Source organism: Camelus bactrianus, chromosome 1 (assembly GCF_048773025.1).
Source record: "Camelus bactrianus isolate YW-2024 breed Bactrian camel chromosome 1, ASM4877302v1, whole genome shotgun sequence".
In the NCBI taxonomy this organism is placed as follows: Eukaryota; Metazoa; Chordata; class Mammalia; order Artiodactyla; family Camelidae; genus Camelus; species Camelus bactrianus.
Window position 1 is genome coordinate 67,871,327 of NC_133539.1, and position 24,441 is coordinate 67,895,767.

Genomic DNA, 24,441 nt, shown 5'->3' on the forward strand with positions numbered 1-24,441 from the left:
TGAAAGAGAACAAAGATAGAAAACTTACATTGAGGGATCAAAAAATCTATAAAAGTGATCAAGATAGTGTAGTACTGGCTTGAGGATAGATATATAAAGTAACAGAACAGAATAGAGTCCAGATAGACCCATACATTCGTGCTCAGTTGATTTTTGTCAAAGGTATCAAGGTACGTCAATGGAAGAAAAGACTTTTTCAACAAATAATGATGGAAAAACTGTTATCCCAAGGGGGGAAAATGAACTTTGATCCTTATCTCACACAATACACAAAGTTTAATTTGAAGAGAATTAAAGCCCTAAATTTACCTGTAGAACATCAAAAAGAAAGCATAGAATAAAATCTTTGTGAGAAGACACGAATGTCTAAGGAAATAGAAAGCATGAACTATAGAAGATAAAAGTGGCAAATTGATCTTCATCAAAATTAAAAACTTCTGCTTTTAGAAAATAACATTAAGAAAATGAAAAGTCAAGTCACAGACTGGGAACAAATACTGGCAATGCATATGTCTAAGGACTTTTATTCAGAATATATAATATATTCTTACCATTTAAAAAATCCAATTAAACAATGGGCCAAAAATTTGATGATACTTCACAAAAGAAGATATACAAATAGCCAATAAGTGCATGACTAGTAAATGTTCCACATCATTAGCCAACAGGAATATGTAAATATAACCCATAATCAGATACATCTATACACCATGAAAACAGGTAAAATCAAAAAGACCAACATGCTAAGTATTGTCAGAATTAGGGAGCAACTGGACCTCTCAGACTTGGCTAGTGAGAACATGAAATGGTACATTTAGGAACACGGTTTGGCAGTCTCTTCCAAAGTTAGTTACCACGTGACCTCTGCTAGGTATTTATCCAAGAGAAATGAAAACTATGTTCATATAAAGACTTGTTCATGTAAAGACTTGTTCATAGCAGCTTTATTCATAATTAGAAATGAAAAAAATAACTGTCCCCAAACAAGTGAATGGATAAACAAAATGCAGTCCACTCATACAACGGACATGTATATAAATGAACTGCAAAAAATTACAGTGATTAAAAGGAGCCTAGACGCAAGAGTGTATACTGATGATTCTATTTACATGGAATTCTAGAAAGGGTAAAAATAATCTATGTTAGAAAGCAGGAAGGGTGCCTGGGGCTGAGGGTAAAGGGGGCTGACTGCAACAGGGCCTGAGGGAGCTCCGTGGGGCACTGGAAATATTGTCTATCTTGGTTGTGATGGTGGTTACCCAGGTGCATACAACTGCCTTATGCATTCCCAATGGGCCCATTTAATTCTACATAAATTAACATCAAAAAGGTAATTAAAGAATATGAATCAACAAATTCTACGGGCTTCGGCACATGCAGAAAGTAAAAAAGACTGTGTACATAACAACATACACACAGGTATCCCAGAAAGAATGTAAAATACTAGCACAACTGCCAACATGAGAAATTACCTAGATACTTCAGATACTGAGTTTCTGATGTGATAATGTGTGTGCTACTGAGTTCACCTAAGCTGATTTGGTAGTATAGGCTTGGGTTTTGGCATTTTGATGAACAATCTGCTGAGTTCTAAAGCAGATTTTATTAGGAAATAGGAAGTTTCTTCAAGTATCTTCATTAAACAAGAATGTATTAAATACTTAGCTCCTCTGGAGGGAACAGTGTTCAGATACTATCTACATTCCCTAAATCTTGAGTATAATATATGCTGGGGCATAGCTTGGTGGAATACAGGTAGATAAATGCCTCTAGTACAGTAAGAGTGTGAAAATTTCCACAGGAGAGGGTGAAATAATGCACAAGTTAATTTTAGAAAGAGAAGCCTTCACAAGAGAGATGAACAGTTTAGCTCAGCCTTAATGGGTCACATCAGATATGCAAATACTTCATTTATTTGGGGGGAGGCCTGGGAAGGAATTCTAGGAAGTAGAAGCTCCAAGAGAAAAGCTATAGAGATGAGAAACGCCTAGGAATGTAACTTCTCAGCTGGAAGCTGGGATGCTTAAGTGGGGAGAGAAAACTGGAAATCTAGGCTACAGTTTCAATGAATTCCGTAACTGGCTGGGAACTTCTGAAGATTTTTGAAAAAAGGCAATTAGTGACAAGGACAAAGCTGTGGAAAGATTAATCTGGTAGAACGGTTCATCCTGGTGTAGGATAAAGAGACCATTTCAGCTGGAGAGGGTGTGGAGAAAAGGGACCCCTCCTACACTATTGGTGAGAATGTAGATTGGTACATCCACTATGGAAAACAGTATGGAGTTTCCTTTAAAAAACTAAAAATAGACCTACTGTATGTTCCAGCAATCCCAGTTCTGGGCATATATCTGGAAGGAACTCTACTTTGAAAAGATAACATGCACCCCAATGTTCATAGTGGCACTACTTATAATAGCCAAAACATGGAAGCAACCTAAATGTCCACTGATGATTGGATGATTGGATGACTGGATAAAGAAGATGTGGTGTATGCATGCAATGGAATACTACTCAGCAACAAAAAAGAATGAAATAATGCCATTTGTAGCAACATGGATGGACCTAGAGATTATCCTATTAAGTGAAATAAGACAAGTATCATATGATATCTCTTTATGTGAAATCTAAAATATGATAAAAGTGAACTTATTTACAAAACAGAAACAGACTTAGAGACATAGAAAACAAACTTATGGTTACCAAAGGGGATGGTGGGGGGAGGATAAATTAGGAGTTTGGGATTAGCAGATACATACTACTATATATAAAACAGACAAACAACAAGGACCATACTATATAGCACAGGGAACTGTATTCAATATCTTGTAATAACCTCTAATGGAAAAGCATATGAAAAAAGAATATATATATGTATATAACTGAATTACTTTGCTGTACCAGAAACTAACACAACACTGTAAATCAACTATACTTCAATTAACAAAAAAGAAAAAAAAAGATCATTTCATAGGCTCAGGTGAGAAAGGAGGACAACTGAACCAGGACAGTAGCAAGGGGGATTTAGATAAGAAAGTAGATTTGAGATACCATGAAGGGAGAAAGACTGGGATAAATTGTGCATGGGTGATAGGGAAGAGGAAGCACAGCTCCAAGGTGCTGGTGCGGAGCCTGGGAGCCCAGCAGGGACTTAACCGGTGCTTCCCCTCCACTGTCGATCTCATGACACAGCACCACGACTGCCTGAGCCCACGTCTGCCTTGACCTGGCCCACAGCGGAGCCACATCCAGTGGTGGTGATGCTGACATGGCACTCGCCCCACCCAAACACCAAACCAACATCCATCGTTTACCAGGTGGAAAGCACGAGGACAATCTTCAGAAGACCTGACTTGGAACCGAGGCTCGCACGTGAATCTGACGTATGACCTTAGGTGAGTGACTCTCATTGCTGAGCCTTTGAACCCCCATCAGTGAAAGACAGAAATCTTGATCTGTGCTTAATGATCATGGATTTGTGAGGTCCACAAAACACTTTGGAAACTGAAAAACCCTGTGGAAAGGGGAATTACTATTATTACAGTCACTGTCATCCTCAAGCAATCTCTTTTATCCTCAGCTTTATACATGTCCAGGTATTATCAGCATCTGACCTGAGGCCCATATCCGCATCCATCCCTCTTCCCACCCTCTCTCTCTTGTTTGTTTCTCTGATCCTGGACTTAAGAGGTATTTAGCAAAAAGAATACCAGTTTTCTCTCAAATGTCACCAATTCTCTGCAGTACACCCAATATATACACCATTCTCTTTTCTACAATGAAATGAAATTTAAACATGTTGATATTATTTGAATACTTAAAACACTACTGCATCAACATTCTCAAATATTTTTTTAATCTCAACAACTGACCAGTCTTGGGGACCCTTCAACACTGACCCTAGAGGTTCATTACCTTCTTTATCCTCTCTGACCCATAAAATATCCCCCAGATTCAAACACTAAATGAAGAGCTGTGATTTGATCTATCACTGGATAAGAAAAACTTCCTGTTGGATTTATTGAAAGGTGGTTCATTGATCTCCCAGGTCTCACCTTCTTGAAGAATTTTCCAAGGAAATTTTAATAGATGATTTTACAATGGAGCCTAACCCCCACATGAGGTGGCCTCTAGCAACTTGCCTGAGATGCATGACACCAGTGCTTTTTACCATTTACAGAGCAAATGCCTGTCTCTTTACCAGAACCAAGGCTGACACAGATTAGATTGATGACATGGAAGTGGAAGCTAAAGCCACCTGGCACTGTGGACCTGAGAGTGATGGCTGGCCTGCAGGTCCTGGCCCCGGGGCTTATCTGAATAGTGGAGAAGATACATATGTGAAGATACTGCACTGGACCAGAGCTCTGTGAGCTACACAGCAACCAGCAGCTACCAGCTTTTAGAAAATGGCAGAAAGAACAGATTCCACTGTGTCTTTAAGAGGATTTCTAGTGAGAAGGGAACAGTTCTCTCTTATAAAGACTTGCTTATAACAATATTTTAAAGGAACTCAGCCCAGTGGGTCCAGGAAACACATTATGCTCTCCTGTAGCATACAAATTCATTATGGGAACACAAGTATAACCATGATCCCCCGTCTTGCAGGCTCTGATTTCATTTCCTTCCTTTCTTCATTCTTTTCTTCCTTTCCTTCCTTTTTTTCCTTTTCTTTCTTTCCTTCTATTTTTCCCTTCCCTTCTTCTCCTTCTTCTTTTATATTATACTATGACATTAAAAAATTAAAGCAGCTCATCTCAAATATAAGGGAGACAGATAGATTTCACTGTTTAAAACCTTTACCCTCAGTGGGTTAAATGCCAAATTGCTAAGAACTTCTCAAGGTAACAAAAGATCATTGTTTTAAGGCAGGAAGGTAAGTTTTCCATCAGTGACAAAAAGATGAGAAATAAATGAAAGCCAAGTGAAAAAGCTGAATAGTCCTCACTTGGCAATTATTCAGCCCTTGGAAATTTCCAAGCCCTTTGCAATCATTCATTAATTAAGGAAGATGACATCCTGCTTTATGGAGGCTGGGAGCGTGACATAAAGAGGTCTGGAGGCTTTCCTCAAACTGAAAGAAGAATGTCAAGGGAGGAACTGGGATTAGAATTAGGAGCTCATTTCTCAAGCCAGTAGTCACATCCCTAAGCCAAGCAAAGTCAATATTTGAGACAATAAGGTCTTCTGTGCACAGGTGTGGTTGAATACGGCAGTGTTCTGCTCAAAGACCAACTGTGAAAGAGCCCACCTCTTCACCCACCAGTGCCCCCAGCACACACACAGACTGTATCTGTAGCTTCATCAGCCTCTTCCCCCTTTCCCAAAACACAGACAGATGACTAAATATCAACCTCTAACCATTCTCCTTAATAATCACAGCAAAAAAGTATGTGATTTGATTTTCATTTTTTAAATGTACAGTATGATGTTAAAACACATGACACTGTTGAAAAACAAACATTTCATAATTTTAGAAAATGACATGAAATCCACTGATACCCAAAATCTGTAATAATGTAATAGATCATCTTGAATAATTATCTTATTTCAGTAAGAAGGAAAATAAAGTTTTTGCTTTATGGAGAGCGATTAATAAAAGTTCATTCTGTCACCCCAAGTAGGTTGGTGAAGACAGACCAAACGCAAGTGATGTGTCTGCACCTAACATCTTAGCTCCAGGTCTTGCAGTGGGTGCTGGCTCTTCCCTACACCACTGGACTGGTTCCAGAGTGCCCAGTGACACGATGGGAAAACAGGAAAACTCAAAGACTGGCTCAGTATTTCTCACCAGATCACTCTCTCCACCTAGACATACTTTTGCTCTGTCTCATGTCTGTTTCCCTAGGTCAGGCAAGAGGATCCTTAAACAACTCAGGGCCCATCTCCTCCCCTTGGGAACATCATTCAGCCAATTTGTCAGTTGGGCTGTTTTGGACAGGGAAAAAATTCATACCATTTGAACTTAAATGCTGATGGCCATTGTCCCAACCTAAACTTTTAATCTTCTGTAAGGGAATTTGTTGCGGTTGTACCAAAATGAGGTAAAGTTGAATAACCTCATTTTTTTCTGAACTGGTTGCTCTGGGGCCAGGAGGGACTAACGCAAATATGCTGCGATGTTAACAAAGGGCAAGGCTGTCCAGTTGGGCTATTTGGGGCAATATTTATTTTAAAAACAAAACAAAACAAAAAACCCTTAATAACATCTCTTTTCATAAAGAGATTGTGGAAAGAAAGCCCTTCCAAGAGTAATGTTTCGAAAACACTTAACATTTTAACTTGGAATCTTTATGTTGGAAAATGATCATGGCTGGTCCACTTTCATGCAATGGACATTCATAAGGTTGATGGATGCCTCCAGCTACCCACAAGCCCCACTTGTTGGGAAGGATTCTTTTCCTCTAAGGAAACTAAAATCCATCTGCACCATTAACAGAGCAGATGTTTTCATGTGAGAAAACTGATTTAGTGGACTCACTACCCAGAGAGTAAGGACCTCACTAACTTTTGTTATAATGTTGAAAATGAGATTGGATATGCTTGGAAATTGACAATCTCTAATGTGCAAAGGATTAAAATAAAACAAACATATAGTCCAATCTTCTGCCCAATTCATCCCCCAAAGTTACCACTGAACTTCTAGCTAATCAAGGGCTTCAACTTCTGATTTCTTACAGCTCTAACAAAAGAAAGGGAAGGCTCAGTTCTAACACAATGGCTGAGAACTAGATTAGTTTCTCCGTCTCACTCCTTCCAAATAACTCTCCTTGGTTGCACTTTTCATGGTGGGAGGAAACATTATCATGTTGGTTCTTGTACTCACAAAAAATCCAAGTTGTAGGTGAATAGGTGTGTATAGTAATATATCTAACTTATTCACAGGAAGTAGCTGAATGTGTTGACTTAAAACACATACATGCTTGAAATTTAAAAAAAAATGAAAAGATAACTATAATAAATAATTTTTAAAGTTGCCTAGAGTGTTCAAGTAATTGGACAGTAATACTCTTCCTGGAGGATCATTAATGTGGATACACAAGGGGTAACAAACAAGTGTTATTATACTGCAGCCCCCTGCCAAAGAAAACTAGACAAAGTACCTGTATTACCTTAGATCCCCATAGCCTCACCTGTCTCCTGGGCCCTTATCCACCTGTTTTTCCCCAGCAGTCACTGTGGTACCAACAATGCTTGGGTTCTGACTGCCTTCCCATGAGCCCAGCCTGACAGCAGTTCATCACATGCTGTCCTGCACCTCTCTCACCTCCAGATCGAGGGATTCCCTATGCCTGCTGAGGCATAAAATGCTGCAGATCTATTTGGTGCCCAAGTAAATGCAACATGTAAGGGTGAGAAAGTCTCTGACCCACAGAAGGAAGCTGTGACCAACAGGAAACAAGATTTAGAAGATAAATTATTTTCCTGTCTTCCCCTTGAAAAGACTGTCCTGAACTGCTATGGTTCATATGGTCTTTTGGAAGATGGTTCCTCATGATTGAACAATTAGTGGCACTCGATGCTAAACAGGAGCCTTATTGGTAACAAATCCTCATATCCTCAAACAGGATCCCCTATTTTTCCTGCTTCACTCATGCACTTCCTTAGGATTGTGCTTTGTAATGAAATAAAACTAGTACAAATACTTCTGCCTTAGGCTCTGCTTTCTGGAGAAGGCAGCCCACGATAGGTACCCCTTTATTCCCATCACTATGTTAATGAGTCCCCTACCTTTGGCTGCAGTGGTGGTGCACAGGAGGCTGGAACAGGATCTGTGATATAAGTCTTCTTGGGACCAGGAACTGGATACATCCCAGCAGGGTTCTGGTTCCCTGTTCCAGAAGGAGTATACCCTTGTTCTCGCTTCCAGGTATTTGAGTGACCTTGTTGACCATAGGCAGGATCAGAGTCATTTTTGCTCCCATAGCCAGGCCCCGCTGGGGAATAGCCTTCATAATAGCGTCCTTGACTGGGGGCATACCCATACCCAGGCTCAGGCTGAAGTCCTGGTGGTGGAACATATGCATAATCCATGCCTCCCCGTGTAGAAGGAGGTGGACCCTGCCCAGGGATAGAAACTGGTTGTGCATTATAGCCCTGAGCCCCTGGCCCTGGACCATAAAATTGTCCCGGTGAAGGAGAAGCCATATAATGAGAGCTGGGCTGGGCTGACTTCACCTGCACATTGAAGGTAGGCCTTGAAGGGGTGGATGCCGTAGTGTAGGAGGCTGGGACTGGCTGAGGCTGGGGTTTTAGTGTTCCAATTGGAGCCACGGGGATGGGTCCAGCCTGAGGTGCAGGTTGTGGTTTTAATGTAGACTTTTTGGTTGCCGTTAGAGGGGGTTGGTTTGGTATGACCATTCTCTTATGTCCTGTGACTGGGGTGGAGACGGGAGGAGAAGCTGTTGTTGAACTAACAGAGCCCTAAAGTGGAAGAGAGAAAAAGGAGGAAAAAAAAAAAAAGACAAAGATTACTAATAATGAAAAGGAAAAATACATAAGTGAACAATTATTAATAACTGCTATTATTATTTTTGTATTAACATCGCAAAATACAAATAAGGCTTGGTACCTGCCTTCTAAGAGTTCACAGACTAACACAAAGGACAGTTGCATTTCTGTATACTACCAATGAAAAATCCAAAAAAGAAATTAAGGAAACAATTCCATTTACAATAACATAAAAAAAAAGAACACCTTAGGATGAACTTAAGCAAAGAAGCAAAAGAGTACAAAGTGTTGCTAATAAATTAAAAAAGACAAAAATAAATGGAAAGGCATCCCATGTTCATGGACTGGAAGACTTGATATTATAAAGATGTTAATCCTACTCAGAGCAATCTATAGATTTAATGCAATCCCTGTCAAAACCCCAATGTCACTTTCCAGCAAAAAGAAAAAAATCCATATGGAATCTTAGAGTCTCTGAATAGCCAAAACTATCTTGAAAAATAAGATAGGAGGTCTCACTATGCAACTTCAAAATTTGTTACAGAGCTAAAATAATCAAAACATATTTGCATAAAGATAAACATAGACCAATAGAATAGAATAGAAAGCCATAAATAAACCCTTGCTTGCATACATGGTCATTTGACTTTTGATCTGGATGCCAAGATCATTTGATGAGGAAAGAATTGTCTTTTCACCAAATGGTGCTGGAAATACTGGACATTCACATGAAAAAGAATGAAATTGGACCATTACTTTATACCATATACAAAGTAACCCAAAATTTTAGCTCTAAATGTAAGAGCTACGAACTATAAAACTCTCAAAACTATATAATTCAAAAATACAGAGGAAAAACTTCATGACATTGGATTTGGCATTGACATTATAATATACATAAAGTACCAGCACCAAAAGAAAATAGATAAATGAACAATGTGATTTCAATCAAACTACCAAAAGAGTTGGTCACCATACTGCTAAAAGGAGGTACTAGAGAAAGAGAGCTGAGGGACTGGGCAGAGGGAACAAAAAAAAGCAAAGATGGGTGTTGAGAGAAACAAATACCCCTGGCACAACCAAAGAAATGCTAAATTTTAAATCAAAAATTCCTATCAAAGAGTGATTTACCAAAGATAAACGCAGCCGCTGCCTCCTTTATATCTTCCTGATTTCTGTCACATTTCATTTGTTCAATTCAGAACTTACTGAAAGCCCTAAAAATGTCCTAAGGACACAAAGGTGAAAAGACATTTGCTGAACTTTGAGAAGTCTTGGTTAGGCTGGGGATAACTAAAGGCTGAGGAAAGGCTTAGAGATTCATTCTTTCTAAGGCATTAGTCTATTAGGGAATCTGTAAACATGATGGTGACACAGTGTTTTAATTTTGCTCTGAGTTACTATGATTAGATTTGTTGATATAAAAAGTGAGTGACCCACACTCTAATTCTGTTGTTTATTAATTTCCAGGCAAATTTTACTACGTATAGGAAGAAGGGATGCAAGACTTTATATTACTCGTGTCATTTACTCACACCAAGCCCCTAGGGATATATACATGTGGGGCAGGTGCTAATTCTTTCTCATACAAGTTCCCCTTCTTTGTTACTCAAAGAATTTCAATTTGTCAGCAATGTGCCCATACTTCCCAAGATTACTTTGTATGTAGGAGTTGCCATGTGATACAGTTCTGGCCAATGAGATGTACGCTAAGAATTACTGGAAAAACTAGGGCTCTCCTGACATAGCATCATCCCTTCCTACTCCTTCCCTGCCCTCTTTCCTGCGTGGGATGTGGCTGCGAGGCTGGAGATGGTGCAGCTATCCTGCCCCCACCCCCTACACAAGTCTATTGATCTAGGCATATGGCTTTCTGAGGATAGCTTTCTATTGATCTAGGTTGATCCAGAGATAAAGATTAAGTCATTCCCAGGGACATTTGGTTAACACAGAGTGGTTCTCAACTGGAGAGGAAACCATCTAGTGACCAGGGAGAGCTTGGAAATGAGTGGTGGTATATTTTATTGTCATAGGGGATGCTACTCTCATTAAATGGGTAGAGGGCAAAAACACACCATTGTCAAACCCAAGATGATGACAGTTCCCCTGTTAAGAGACACCAATAAACCCTTGAGCTGCATGTCTTCTGGTAACCTGATTGTGAAGTTTCCAGCTGTCAGCCAAGGAGGGTCACTGGTCCTCTCCAGGATCTCTCCTCTATGATACTCTGTCCTTCCTATTCAAACAACTGCTCTTTCTCTGGGTCCTCTTGAGCCAAGTGAGACAACAGCAGTGACTCTGCTAGTCCCAGATTACCACTTTGTGCCTTATGGTTTCTCTGTAACCAAGTGGGACAACGTACACAATGCATTTATAAATCAGCTCCTGGAGAAGAGCTAGTTTCAGTGTGCTATCATTTTGGTTAGGATCCTGACTGTGACAGCTGTCCTTTCCACATAGTTATCTCAATTTTCCTTTTCTAGTGATTTTGTAATTTTAGATATAGTTCTCTGTTAAGTTACAGAAGGCTGTTGAATAGAGTTATCTCCCCCCCCCCCCCTTTTTTGGTAGCCTCTCAGGAGGCAATCTTGCCATTTACTTTTGCAATTTAAGCAACCTGTATTCTTTTCCTGGTGGAGTAGCCTTTCTCTTCTATGTGAAGGTGGTCCCAACAGTACCCCATAGAAGGAGATGCAGTTTCCACATTAAGCAGTGTGTTAAAATATATATCCTGAAGAAATTCCTAAATAAATACTCAGTCAGACCCTGACATTCTGTATTAGATAATATGGAAGAGTTAGTTTGAACCTAGAAAAAAATGTAAAGTTAGATTTTTCTAGTTAGCCATGTCAGTCCTAAAAAATGTCAGCATAGATGGAATTGAATGTAAGAAGGAATAAAGCTTTGCTTTTCTTTGATGACTCAAGATCAGCAGAAACCCAGAGTTCCTATTTTGAACACTTTACAAACCCAACTATAAATGGAGACAGTGACTGAGCAACTGGACTCACGACAGGCACACTGCGCAGCTGTACAGAAGTCTGCCCCCAGACACTTCAAAAGTCTCACACTTTAAAGATGAAAACCAATCACATTCATAAAGTAAACAAAAAATAATCAGTGTAGACCTAATTCCTTAGAAGTAACTTTTTTCAACACACTTCTCTTTCACTTTTTCTCTGTTGGTGAACAGACACACACATACACACACACATACTTAAACATCCCTAAAGTCTTTGAAAGGAGGCATCAGGGAGCAGTTTCAGGAGCCAGTGCTTTCGTCTAGGAAACATCCCACTACGTGAGAGGGTTTCTCACAGCTTCATTATGAATTCTGCTCTGTCTGTGCCAGCATGTTTCTGAGTATTTTCTATTTCATAATTACATGTGTGAAAATAGCACGTTTAGCTATGTCTTCCTCCCCTCTCCCCCCTCAGCTCTGTGACTTGAAATTCTTTACCTCACTGGAGGTGGACGGGGTAAAGCACAGGAATGACGTTAAGGCACATTTATTTATGTTCTTTGTGGTAAAAGAAAGCTATGGCGACACTTCCTGGCCCGCACATTCAGCTAAATACACAGCAAATCTTTTCTACTTACGGATTAGTTGGCACTTCCAAATATTTATTTTTGGCATTTCATTTCTTTTCTTGTTTTTGCAAGAGCTCTTGAAGCTTTATCATGATTTAACATTTTCATTTTAAAAATCAAGCACATTTTAAAAATTATACTTACAGGGATATACATATATATGTATATATATATATTTTGTCCTGAGACTTGAATCTCTGTAGCAGTCTTTTTATGTTTTTATTTTTCCATTAATTATTTTCCAAGCATCTTCAGCATGTAAAGCTCAGCGAGGTTAGTAATGGGAGGACAGCGTCCTAGGATGAATAGTGTGTGTCTACCTGTCCCCCAGGAGTTTGTATTCTGGTCGACGGGCTGATAACAATCAATAGCTGTTGAAGAGATGTCCCCATCACCAGGCAGAACCGTCTGTGGCCATGAGACAGGAACAGACAGGGAGCTATGACAGCACCACTTCTCCTCAGTTGGGAGCAGGTCCTCAGCCTCCTTTTTGCCCAAGTCAGGATAACATCTTACATTCCTCTATCTGTCTTACCTCTGATGCACCCATTCCCTGAACACACCCGCATGCTCACATATACACACACACCCCCAGCCTAACCTACTACCATGCCCTGATTATTTCTCACAACCCTGTACTTTACCCCAGTCTCACTTTCTCCCTGGTTCTGGCCCTCATCATCACTTCCCTAGCTGTTTATTGCCATTATCTAACCTCACTCCTCTCCCATATCTCCTCCTCAACCCCGTCACAGTGATCTCTCTAACACAAGTGTCTGATAACGGCGCTCTGCTGATCCAGATTTGCCAGTGACTCTGCCCTGTGCTGAACTCTTTTTATGATATTGTTCATTCTCTCTCTCTCTCATATGCTTTATAAGGACCTTCTAATCCAGGCCCTGCCTTTTGTCCAGCCACCTCCTTCTTTCCTCCATCACGCACAGCATACACTCCAACAATGTCAGGCTTATGTAGAGACTGGAGTAGACCACACACGTGTGTGGACTCCTGTCAGTGAGGATTCATTCTATAGGATTCTCCACCATATTTCTCCCCTGCTGCTCAGACATAGCCATCTTCTGCCTGGCAGTTGCCTCCCGATTCTTCGAGCCTCAGATCAAATGGTGCCTCTTCTTTTATGTCTTTCTGGAACTCTGGAAACATCCATTAAATTGTTATTATGTATTAACCCCTCAACCAGACTATAAACTCCTTGGGGACAGTGAGACATCCTAGGACACTGTCCTCCTCCCATTAACCTCACTGAAGTTTACATGCTGAAGACGCTTAGCAAATAATTAATGGGGAAATAAAAAAAAATAAACATACATTACAATCCCCTGGAAGGACTTTAAGTTTTTTTTTTTTTTTTTTAATGGCCCTTCAGTTATACTCCCAGTGAGCCTTGTACATGCCTCCATTAGCACAACTACCTTAACGGTGTTTTAATAATTGACTTGCATGCTTTACAAGTTGGGAAGAAGTTAAACTTTAAACTTCAGAAAATCAAATTATCATGGTCTGAAACAGACAGAGATTTGTCTTTTGTAACAGAAAGGGCAGCCAAGAGCCACTGTGTCTGCTCAGCACTGACAGCAGGGACTCGGGCTCTTCCTAGCTTTCTGTCAGAAGTACTTCTCTGATCTTTCTATAAAAGTGCTCCTGACAACATGAGTCAACATATTGCCCAGTGGCCCCTGAATAATGATCCTCTTTATCTGACACAGGACCTCCTCTCCTCTCTCTTCATTAACTCTCTCTAGGACCATGCCCACAACTTGAAATACCTCCTATGTTATGAAGACTCTTTTGAATTTCTATCTCTAGAATCCATCTGTATTCAAAATGCTAGACCCAAATATTCAATTATTTCATGTGTTTACTTGACTGCCTCATATGCTTTTCAGGCTCAAGATGTTAAAAACCATTTTATCATCTTTCTTGAATCTGCTTTTCATGCTTTTCATCTGATTTTCTCATCCATCCCAGTGTTGTTCAAATGAGAACACTAGGAGTCATTCTTGAGCCTCTCCTTCACATCCCATTCAAGCACTAAACCCTGTCAATCCTATTCCCCAAGTACAAAATTCTATAACCCTCAAGTATGTCCACATTTCACCATTTCCTTGGCTGTAGCTCAATTCCAAGATAGCACCACTCTCACCAAGGGTTACCCAACAGCATCCAAACTGGTCTCCCAGTGTCTGTCTTTGTTCCCCTTCAATGAATCCTTCATTCTGTAGAAAGAGTGATTTCTCTCAAATGCAGATCCTATCACACTACTTTCCTGCTTAAAAGTCTTCAATTATTCAGTGGAGTGATTTGGACTCAAATTCTTCTGCCTTTCCTTAAGAGGCATGTGCCATGTCACTTCGTGACGCTCACTTTCTTTCACATGCAATGTGCTAGGCTCTCTCCCATCTCGTGGATTACACCTCTATGCTCTCCCAGCTCTCTCAGGACACTATGTCTAGCTAATTCCTAAGAACCCCTAAAATCTCAGCCTGAGTGTCAGGATCCTCAGCGGACACTGTCCAAGTCCTCTGGCACAGCGAGCACTCTCCCCCCTCCCCTTCTGCACACATCACACTTGTACATGTCTGTGTTCACAGGGTTAGGGACTGTCCGTTTTATTCACTATTGCTTTTCCACTGGCTTTTTCTTGTCATAGTACATAGCAGGCATTTAACAAACATTTGAATGGACAAGTAATGGTCTCCCCACCAAAATGCATTTCTCTTATCAGATTACAACCAAATATGCAAAATATGAGCTCCTTCATTTCTCTTACTACTTGCCAATCAAGGAATCTGTGATATATATAATGCATACTTAATTACAGTAATCTAATTAGTCTCTCCCTCCCTCTAAATAGTTTAAGAACTTTACTTTTTGAATTTATTAATACTACTATCTTGCAAAGAAGCATTTGAGATGCTTATTTTCATCTTAATGGCCAGATTGTATATGTAAGTTCTACATGATGCTGGCTCAAATCTCTCACAGAAATAGTCAAGAAACAAATTTTAAATAAACATACCATGAAAGGAGACTAATGCATTTTAAAATAATCTTTAACAACATGTAGTGAAAAGAAATACGTTTCGAATTAACTATCAAATAATTACAATACCCCAAACACACAAATTTAATAAATTCAAATTATTTAGTCGATAAAAATTTACTAGACGTCTGCTATGTGTCAGGCACTAAGCTAGCTGCTAAAACCACAATAAGACAAAGGGAATCGGAGTCACTATACTCAGAGAATTCTTAGTTTAATTTTTTGGACAAAATTTTCTGTAATGAGCAAAAATGATTTCAATTTAGAAAGGAAACTCTCTAAGGTAACAGAAAGGAAGAAAATATACAAAAGCTGAAGCCTAACATAGAAACAACAACATAAAACTCAAAGCCCCTTCACTGCATTTTGATTCCAGCTATTTATAAAGCCATGAAAATATGCTTAAGATGTTAAATGAAAATATAAACGTTAAGTGAAAAACACAGAATGTGACATCAATCATATGCGCAATACAGTTGAGGCTACACAGAATGGTATTTCCATATGGACAAGGACTAGACAAACTATGGAAAGAGAGATGATTGACTTGGTAGAAGGAAGCATTATGAATATTTCAACTTCAATTTTATTTTCATGACAATTGTTTTAAGTTACTTGAACAAGACCTGATCGATCACCATTTGTCACCTGTAGTTATCTATTTTGTCTGTGTATCTTTGTGGCAGGAAAAACAAACTAAAATACCTACTGGTATCCAAAAAAAAAAAAAAAAGTACGGTAATAGCAAACATTTATGCATCATTTACTTTGTGTAAACATTTTGTGTTCAACATAGTTTATATTTAATACTCACAAATACCCTTTAGATGGAAACTATTATCTATCCTCATTTTCCAGATGAAGATACTGAAGCATAGAGAAATTAAGTAATTGCCCAAGGTTACACAGCCAGCAGGCGGCAGATCCAGGATTCAATCCAGGTAGCCTACTTCTGCAGTTTGAAGTTTCAGAAACCATTCTACCTCACTAAGGTAAAGACAAAGCGAAACAGACTACTTGTGATGGGGGAGAAAAAGTCCAACAAGAGGCCCTCGCAGTCTACGTGGGTTCAAGAAAATATTTTCTCCTAGAAGAAAAATAAAGGAGTAAATGGGGCAACAGACAGCCAGTGATACTCGGCATCATTATCTGGAAAACAATAGAGTGACGTAAACTGCATGAAACAAAAGTCATACTCTAAGGCGGCTGCTACTCTCTGCCAGCTGATTACTGTGTGAAAAATTGATCCGATGTTCCTCTTCTGACTTTAAAGCTTTGCTCTTTTTTTTTTTTTTTTTTTTTTGCAAACACCAGGAAGCCAAACGAAGGATGTCTGCCGGCCAGCTGTAGTGTATGAGGTGCTTTTAGCAACTTCCATTCTAAGTTAAGAACACTGACAAGTAGAAATAGCACCAGGGAGGATGATCAATTAAATTCAAGGGTCATGCGGTGGAACTCCGGGGTGGGGAAATCCAGCTTTGACACTGTTTAGAGCTGAGCGACACTGAAAACTTCACACTACTTCCCCAGACTGACTCCTCATCTGAACAAAAAGGAAGACCTAGGAGTACTGTTCTTTTCTCCTTCTCCTCTTTAAATGAGTAATCGTTTTTTCCCTCAAATAAGAGTCTTCCTATAACCCAGATTCTAAAAATGAAGAGCTTCACTGGATCAGGCACAGGACTGAGGAGAACACACCCATATATTTCTTGCTCTTTTAATACTCTTCCTCTACAACAGAAGACGTAATGGCATTCAGAATCCAGTGATTCCAAGAGTAAATTCTGAATATCTGCAATGAGTTTTAATGTCCAGAAAGAGCTTGATCTCATCACTAAGGATTCACACCAGGATACACTTAACTTACAGTTGGATAAATGAATGGACACACTTGGTGTGTGGGTTTGTACAGTGTGAAAAAGTGAAAATACGGCTTATCTATTTCAGTCATAATGCCATACATTATTTGCTACTTGGTTTTTGCTCAATAAAAATTCATCATTTTCTCCAAGTCCGTAACAGAGGAATAACTTAATTTTGCTTTCTTGAGTTCGAACCCTCACTGATTATCTTGCATAATTCAGGATTTAATACACACAGCTCCATTCCTCACTCATTTGGGACACACAGTGTCCACCTGATAGCTGACCCCACGAGCTAGGAAACAACCCCACAGACTAAGAGTACAATATAGGAATATACTACTACACATTTAAAGAAGTATTTTTTCAGTCTGACTGCACAACAAAAATCATTAAGGTCTTTTAAAATACAAAGTATCTTTCATTTAGAACTTCTTAGATACAAGTGATTTTAGACTTATCCACTTGGAGAATGAAATATGGAAATGAAAAAGGGAAGAAACAAATGATTTTTTTTGTTGAAACCAGAATTAAGAACCACATTTTAGGTACTGTTGTTAAAGTAGAATAGGGACCCATAACTGGTTTGGGGGTTATGAGCGATGGGAGGGGTTTATCCCCATTGTCTTCAAAGGATAATGTTTATATAACTTAGACTTAGGCGCCAAGGTAATATTTGTTTCCATAAGCTTCTTATGGGCAACTTGTGGGTTAATTTGGTGATATGTAACAAAAGCCCTAACAAAGTCCATTTTTTTTTTTTTTTTTTTTTTTTGGTGGAGGAGAGGTAATTAGGTCTATTTATTTTTAGAGGAGATACCAGAGATTGAACCCAGGACCTCACGCATGCTAACTTTGTGCTCTACCGCTTGAGCTACACCTGCCCCCTCATACCTTTTATTTCTAGGAATTTAACCAAAGGAAATAACCACAGATGGTATAAATCTTTAGTTTCAAAAAATGTTCATGGCAAAGTAAATTCATAAAAATAAAATATAAGCAATTTAAATAATCAATGCATGGGGGCTGCTAAATAAATGACAGTACACTCATATGACAGAATACTACGCAACAAATAGAAACTATTATCATTAACATGTTTCAAAACATATCATCAGTCTAGCGATCCCACTTCTGGATATGTGCCCCAGAGAACCAAGGCAGGAAGGGGCTCTAACAAGCATCTGTACACTCGCGTTCACACAGCATTGTTCACAACGCCTGACAGATGAATGAATAAACAACCTACAGTACAAATACACAACGTTGTAATATTCAGCCTAAAATAAGAAATTCTGACACACGCTAAAGCACAGATGAACCACGAAAACATTATGCTAAGATGAATTAAGCCAGTTACAAAAGGACATATACTGATTCTGATAATATAAGGTACTTAAGAGCAATCAGATAGATGAAGACAAAGCAGAATGTGGTTACCAAGGTGGTCAGGGGAGGGAGAGATGGGGAGTAGTTATTTGATAAATATAGATTTTCAGTTTGAGAAAATTAAAAAGGAAAGTTCTTGAGATGGATGGTGGTGATGATGGCACAATGAAGTGAATGTACTTAATGTCACTTACATATATTTTTTTAAATGGTTAAGGTGGTGAATTTTGTTATATATATCTTACTTTGCGAAGGAAGGAAGGAAGGAAGGAAGGAAGGAAGGAAGAGAAATAAAAATCAACAATTTTATGTATTTTAAATTCAGGTTAGGGAATATAATTTTATGTCTGTTAATCAATAAATGCATTCTATCTATATCTCTCATACACACATACGTACTTACAGAGCTAGAAGGACTTATTCTCAAACTGATAATCATGGTTATTTTAAGGGTGTGACTTTGGAGTATATACTTTTCCTACTTTGCAAAGTGTCTAACACAGTCACGTATTACTTTTTTAATTGGAGAAAGACATATGTAATCTTCCTCTGATGTATGTATATATGCATACATACACATATGTAAATATATTTTTAAATAATGTATATAAAATAATAAATTATTTTTAAAAATTAATACATACCAAAAACAATATTGTAGCATCGTATCCCAATTTGTGTGTGTGTGTACATAGAAAAAAAGAAAGGGATATGGTAAAATGATTTAAAAATACTTTTAAAGGGTTAAAAATTGCATCAACTGATACAATTAACAGAAATTTTTGTTTTCATCTTCATATGTTTCTGTATTTTCTACATTAAAGAAAAAAGTTATCTCATGAATGGTAGATGAAAACAGAGGTTAAAATGATGTCAAAGATTACCTTTGAAATTAAAACCACAGGATTTTAATTGGTGCCACTGAGTTCAAAATACTGCTGCCAGCGCAAGGACACTACTATTACACTGATTTTCCATTACTGATGGACATCTAAACTACACACATACATCTGACAAGCGCCCCAAAGAGTTCCTGCCAGAGAGGTGCAGACAAAGACGTCTCCCTTCCGCGCAGCGTATCAGCACTCGTTCACTTCACAGTGCGGCGCTCCGCCAGTACCCACACCACCTAGCAAGGGGCATTCCTCATGCCCTCTGGAGACTGACGTTGTAAAAGCAGTGTGGCCTGGCGTAGTTCTCCAAAGCACTTTTTGTCTCACAAACTTCTCCACTTAATTAATGTTCACAACATTCTGAATGGAGGTAAGACACTTTGAAGACAAGTGGCTCCCGGGACTCCTGAAGTCGTGGATGCCAGTATGTCACCTTGTTTTCCCACAAATAAGATCAAGGCAATTGCGAGCACCAAGCTGCTGCCTTACATCCTCATTTCTTAATCCATAACTAGTAAACAGAGAACCAAGGATCCAGGTGGGGCTCTGCACCCATATGCTCATAAAGCTAGCACGCCATCATGTGAAAACCAAGAAAGCCAGTATCTGAAGGAGTGTTTTTTCCCTCAGTAACCATCCAATGAGATGGTATGTCAACAGTTTCGAACTGGGGAGGTCTCCGAGGCTCCCATTTATGTAAACACCCATACAGCCCAGAACACTTAGTCCCTAGCACGCATGAGGCTGGCACTGGATGAAATGCATTGTGAAGAGGGTTAATTCAACCTGAGTGTGTTCTATCACCTAGGGATGCAGTGACAAAGAAGCCTATTTCCACAGCAAGCGCCCTCACACTGAGCCATCCCCTCAAGGGCCAATGTACTTTTCTACAGTCAGGCCAGGGGGTAGTTAAAAGCACCTGGAGATGAACCAACGACTCAGGAAATGATAAAACAGTCTCCGTGAGAACATGATAGTACAAGTGCCTTGTTACATGACTGGTAGCACTGGGAGTTGGAATAATCCTTTGGTGGGTGAACTGGCAATGATGAGCCATTAAAATGCCCATAACCTGTGTTGATTGTGTGTTTAAAAATAATATTAAAGAATGGTTGAGAAAAATCACAGTGCATTGATCTGATGGAATGTTATACAGCTGGTGAGCAACGGAGTATGTATCAGAAATAACAGCCTACAAAGTAAAGGAAAATAAGAGTGCATACGCATATGGATAAAACTTCTATAAACCAGGAACACATTACGATTAGTAGGTATTTCGAAGCATTGTGTATGGTAATATGATTGGCCGTTATAAACATGGCCATACTATTTTTTCTCCCCTTGGTATTGTAAAGGTTGTCGATTCTGTCTCCTAATTACCTTTAATCTTCTTAGTCTCACTGTCAACTTATTAAAACCCTAGTTCTGTCCACTATCATTAGTGCCTTAGTTTACTGCAATATATATAGAGAGAGGGAGAGCACACACATACACATATGTTGATATACGTTATTTTTAATGACCTCTTACTGTTCACCAGTAAATTCTCTATGCGGCAATGAGAATATTTCTAAAGCCCAACTCAATCTTTTATTAAAATCTCCCAAAGGTTCTCATTGCTCTTAGGATGAAGTTCAAATATTTTTCCTGATAGAACCATCACTTCGCCTTCTAGCCTCCTCTCTTCCTTCCCTCCCCTGAGACACTGCGCCCCAGTCTTCCTGCAGTTACCCGACATGAACACTTTTCAACATGCTCCGTCTCCTGACTCCTAACTAATACACAGCCTTCAGGTTTCAAAGCCAGCCCCAAGTCTCCTTGTCTAGGTACAGTGTCCATCATTGTGTTCCCTTAAGAGACTGTCCTTCTCTTGTGATAACTCCTGTCTACTGTTTTGCAATTCCTTCTTTAATGTTCTCATCCCCTCTAAGCTTCATACGCGCAAAGACTTTGTCTTTCTCGTCCAAAACGATATCCTTAGTGTTCAGCAAACATATACACCATGTGTATTATTCAATGAATAAAATTATCTCAATAATGCATTATTGATAAATTCTATGAGAGATAGTTAATAAAATGAAACATGAAGGGCAGCAATTGGCTAAATAATACCTGTTTCACATTTTCTATTCTTCCACCAACTTTGTGAAGCCAAACCCTTAGCTATTTATCCAAGAAGTGTTTAAGTATGATAGAGGATTTTGTAACTCAATTCAATTTTTAAAAATATTCTGAGTTCATTTATGCATTTCAGGTTTCATAGCTGTAGGTAACAGGAAATGTGGTGAGCCTGGTTCAGTAGTTTTTGGTTATAATTTACTAACATAATAGAACCAACCATGCCATTCCAGTCTATTATTGCTTCTCAGAAGCCAGTAAAAGACAAAAAAAAGATGAATAAAAGGGTAAGAACCCTTCTCTCAGGAAACCCCCAAGTCCTATAAGGGTTTCTCATTGTGAAAATTTGCCTGTTAAGGGTGGAAGTTAAAACGTGGCCACTTTTGAGACAGTCTGAAAAGAGTGATCTCAGGCACAAAGGAAATACTGAGAAGGAAGAAATAAAGTTGACTTATTTGTACATCATTAAAATATGCATTATTCTTTAGAGAATCACAGAGTATTAGAATTTGAAGGAATCTGAAGGTTATAAATGTCTACTATCTCCTCAAGGAAACTAGACTTAGGAAAGATTTGGCAAAGGTGATACAGCCTTGACAGGTCAGCATCAGAACCCAGTTCTCCAAGACCACCGTTGGCACTCGGACGGCAGCGTTCCTGCCATCACATCAGAAATGACCTGACTTAGCAACAAGCCTACAGAAAGGCAACAAACCCAGTTTTGTTTAACAAAAGTGAACCTCAGTTTACAGACATTGGGCAGCACGGCACGGAAATCACCCACAAGGCTCAGTGGGGACAGGTTGGGTTGCTGTGTTTTCATACAGGAGTTTCCAAAATAGTAGTGGGACTCGGCGAGGGAAGCCACCAGTGTGAGCATGTGGCTATATTTGCTTCAGGGGAAACAAACAGACCTTCGTTCACATATGTCCAAAGGAATCTGGGTGACCGAAAGCGCAGCAAAAAAAGGACTAGGTGGTGTGCTACAGTCCTCGGAGAACACAGCGAGCCGAACTTGCGAAGATGACCAAATCTGTCAAATAAAACGCTGGAAGGGCAGCATATTTAGAGCATGTTAAGCTCAGAGCACAGCCACTAGACATCTGCTCAGTTACTTTTTTTTATTTTTGCAGAAAATATGCTCATTTTTAAATGATCACTAGATTATTATGAGTCAAACATACATCATCCGCATCATACATTGTATGGGAAAATGAAGTTTCTCTTCTCCTAACATATTTGTTCTCAGAAATGGAGGCTGTTTGTCCACTTATTGTAGACGTATAAAAGGGCTGAATCACACAAGGGTATAATTTTTAAGGAGAAAGCACTTTTGCCACAGAGTAGGAGACGGGGTAGAAAATGTTTTCATAAAAAGCGACTATTAGGGACAAATAAGAGCTCTATTCACCAAACCTGTATATATCCCTTTATCCTTGTAAAACAAGCTATGAAAGCACATAATGACTAACTGCAGCAAAATTACTCACATTCCAACTTTGCATAATCGCTAAAATGGTTCTGGTTTTTTAACCCTCCCCCTTCAACAATTCTGCACTCTTAAAAAAATTTTTTTTTTCAACCACAGCACAAATGGTTATAGCAAATGAGTGTACCAGGCACATCTGCTGTTCCAGAAAGAATTCACTCTCCTGTGCCAAATCCACGTCTAACGGAAGACATAAAAATAAATTGCAAGCAGGTTCAGCAAATGCCCAGATAAATCCTGCAGTGACCACATGGGGTAGATTCATTTCTGGTAGTTGGTGTGGCCTGAAAAGGGCGAGGCAATGGAGGAGTTGAGCTGGAAGCAAAGGTCTCTCTCACGCCTGTCTTTGTCACTCAATCACAGAGTACACAGTTAAGGTAGCTCCCTTCTCACTTTCTCTGGGCAATGACTTAGGTAATAGGGTTGAGCTTATAACCTCAGAAGTGAAGGGAAATTGGCACAGTGTTTTGCAACCTATGGAGGGTCTTCTTAAAAACACCAATGACAACAGGGACAGTAGTCCTAGTGCAATTGGTCCCCAAATACCCCTTGCTATTTTGTCCATGTATATTTGTGAAAGCTTTGCAGACAGAGTCCATTTGATGTTTTTGATCATGTAGTGCACTACATGTGTTGGAATCTGAAGTAGTTGAGAATTCATGGGTTTTTTTTCTTTTCTAGTAAGACACTATCAGCTGGAAATTTGAGGATAGCTTACGGGAGAGACACCATTATTTTGACTACGGCCCACGGTGGCCACGCTTTATGGAAAAGCAAGAGAATGGTGGCTAGGCCACGATCAGGGAATGAGCACCACCACTGAAATCCTTCAACAGTTGAAATCCTACACAAGGCTGACCATTCAAACACTTGGGGGCTCATTTCTCCAGTGGAACTTCCTTCTGAAGGTAAAATGAAGAGTTATTTTATCCGTTTTTCTTTCTTTTTAGAAATACAAAGTAGAAAACAGTAACAACATCAAAGATAAATATTCTTCAGGACCCAAATTTAAATTGGGACAACAAGATCTGAAAGCTCTGGGTTAAACAATTCCACTTAATTTTGTTCTTTGGGTCTCAATTTCCTCTTTCTAAGATAAAGGGCTTTGAATGGAAGAATTCAAAGACCTCTGGTAGCGCAGAACATCCCAGGACTGCCTTTGATCCTGTGAACTCTGATACCCAAGGTCCTCTGGAATGGCATATAAACTGAGACACTTTTCATTCTGATACTGCTTGCAAGATTCATTTTGATACATCTCAAGATCCATATATGTTACAGAATGCTTAGCCCCTTTTGTTATAAAGTTACAAGAAAATAAAAGGACATAAACTTGTACATATAGCATGATTTTAATCCAATATTTGAATAAGAAAAACAAAAATGACTGAGTGGTTATTATTAAGAATATAGGTATTATTTTCCCCCTTCATTTTCTTTTATAAAATAAACTTGTATACTTATATTTAAAATACAATAGCTTTATTTACAAAGAATCGTAACTCCAAATATCTTTTCCTTTTAAAGAACATACTGAATCACCAAGTCATCCAAAAGCAAAGAAATATGATATTAGTTGCCTCTGAA

At 39.1% G+C, this 24,441-nt stretch overlaps 1 protein-coding gene across 16 annotated transcripts in view; it reads right to left on the reverse strand.

Annotated features, from left to right (window-relative positions):
- Positions 1-24,441, reverse strand: part of LPP (LIM domain containing preferred translocation partner in lipoma) — a 629,538-nt gene that overhangs the window by 239,546 nt on the left and 365,551 nt on the right. For 15 of the 16 annotated variants that reach the window (XM_074366117.1, XM_074366073.1, XM_074366100.1 and 12 more), the window contains one exon: positions 7,729-8,421. The exons of the other annotated variant lie outside the window; for it this stretch is intronic. In XM_074366117.1, the coding sequence (XP_074222218.1) occupies positions 7,729-8,421 (693 nt within the window). The remainder of the gene's footprint in view (positions 1-7,728; positions 8,422-24,441) is intronic. 16 annotated transcript variants of the gene reach the window in all.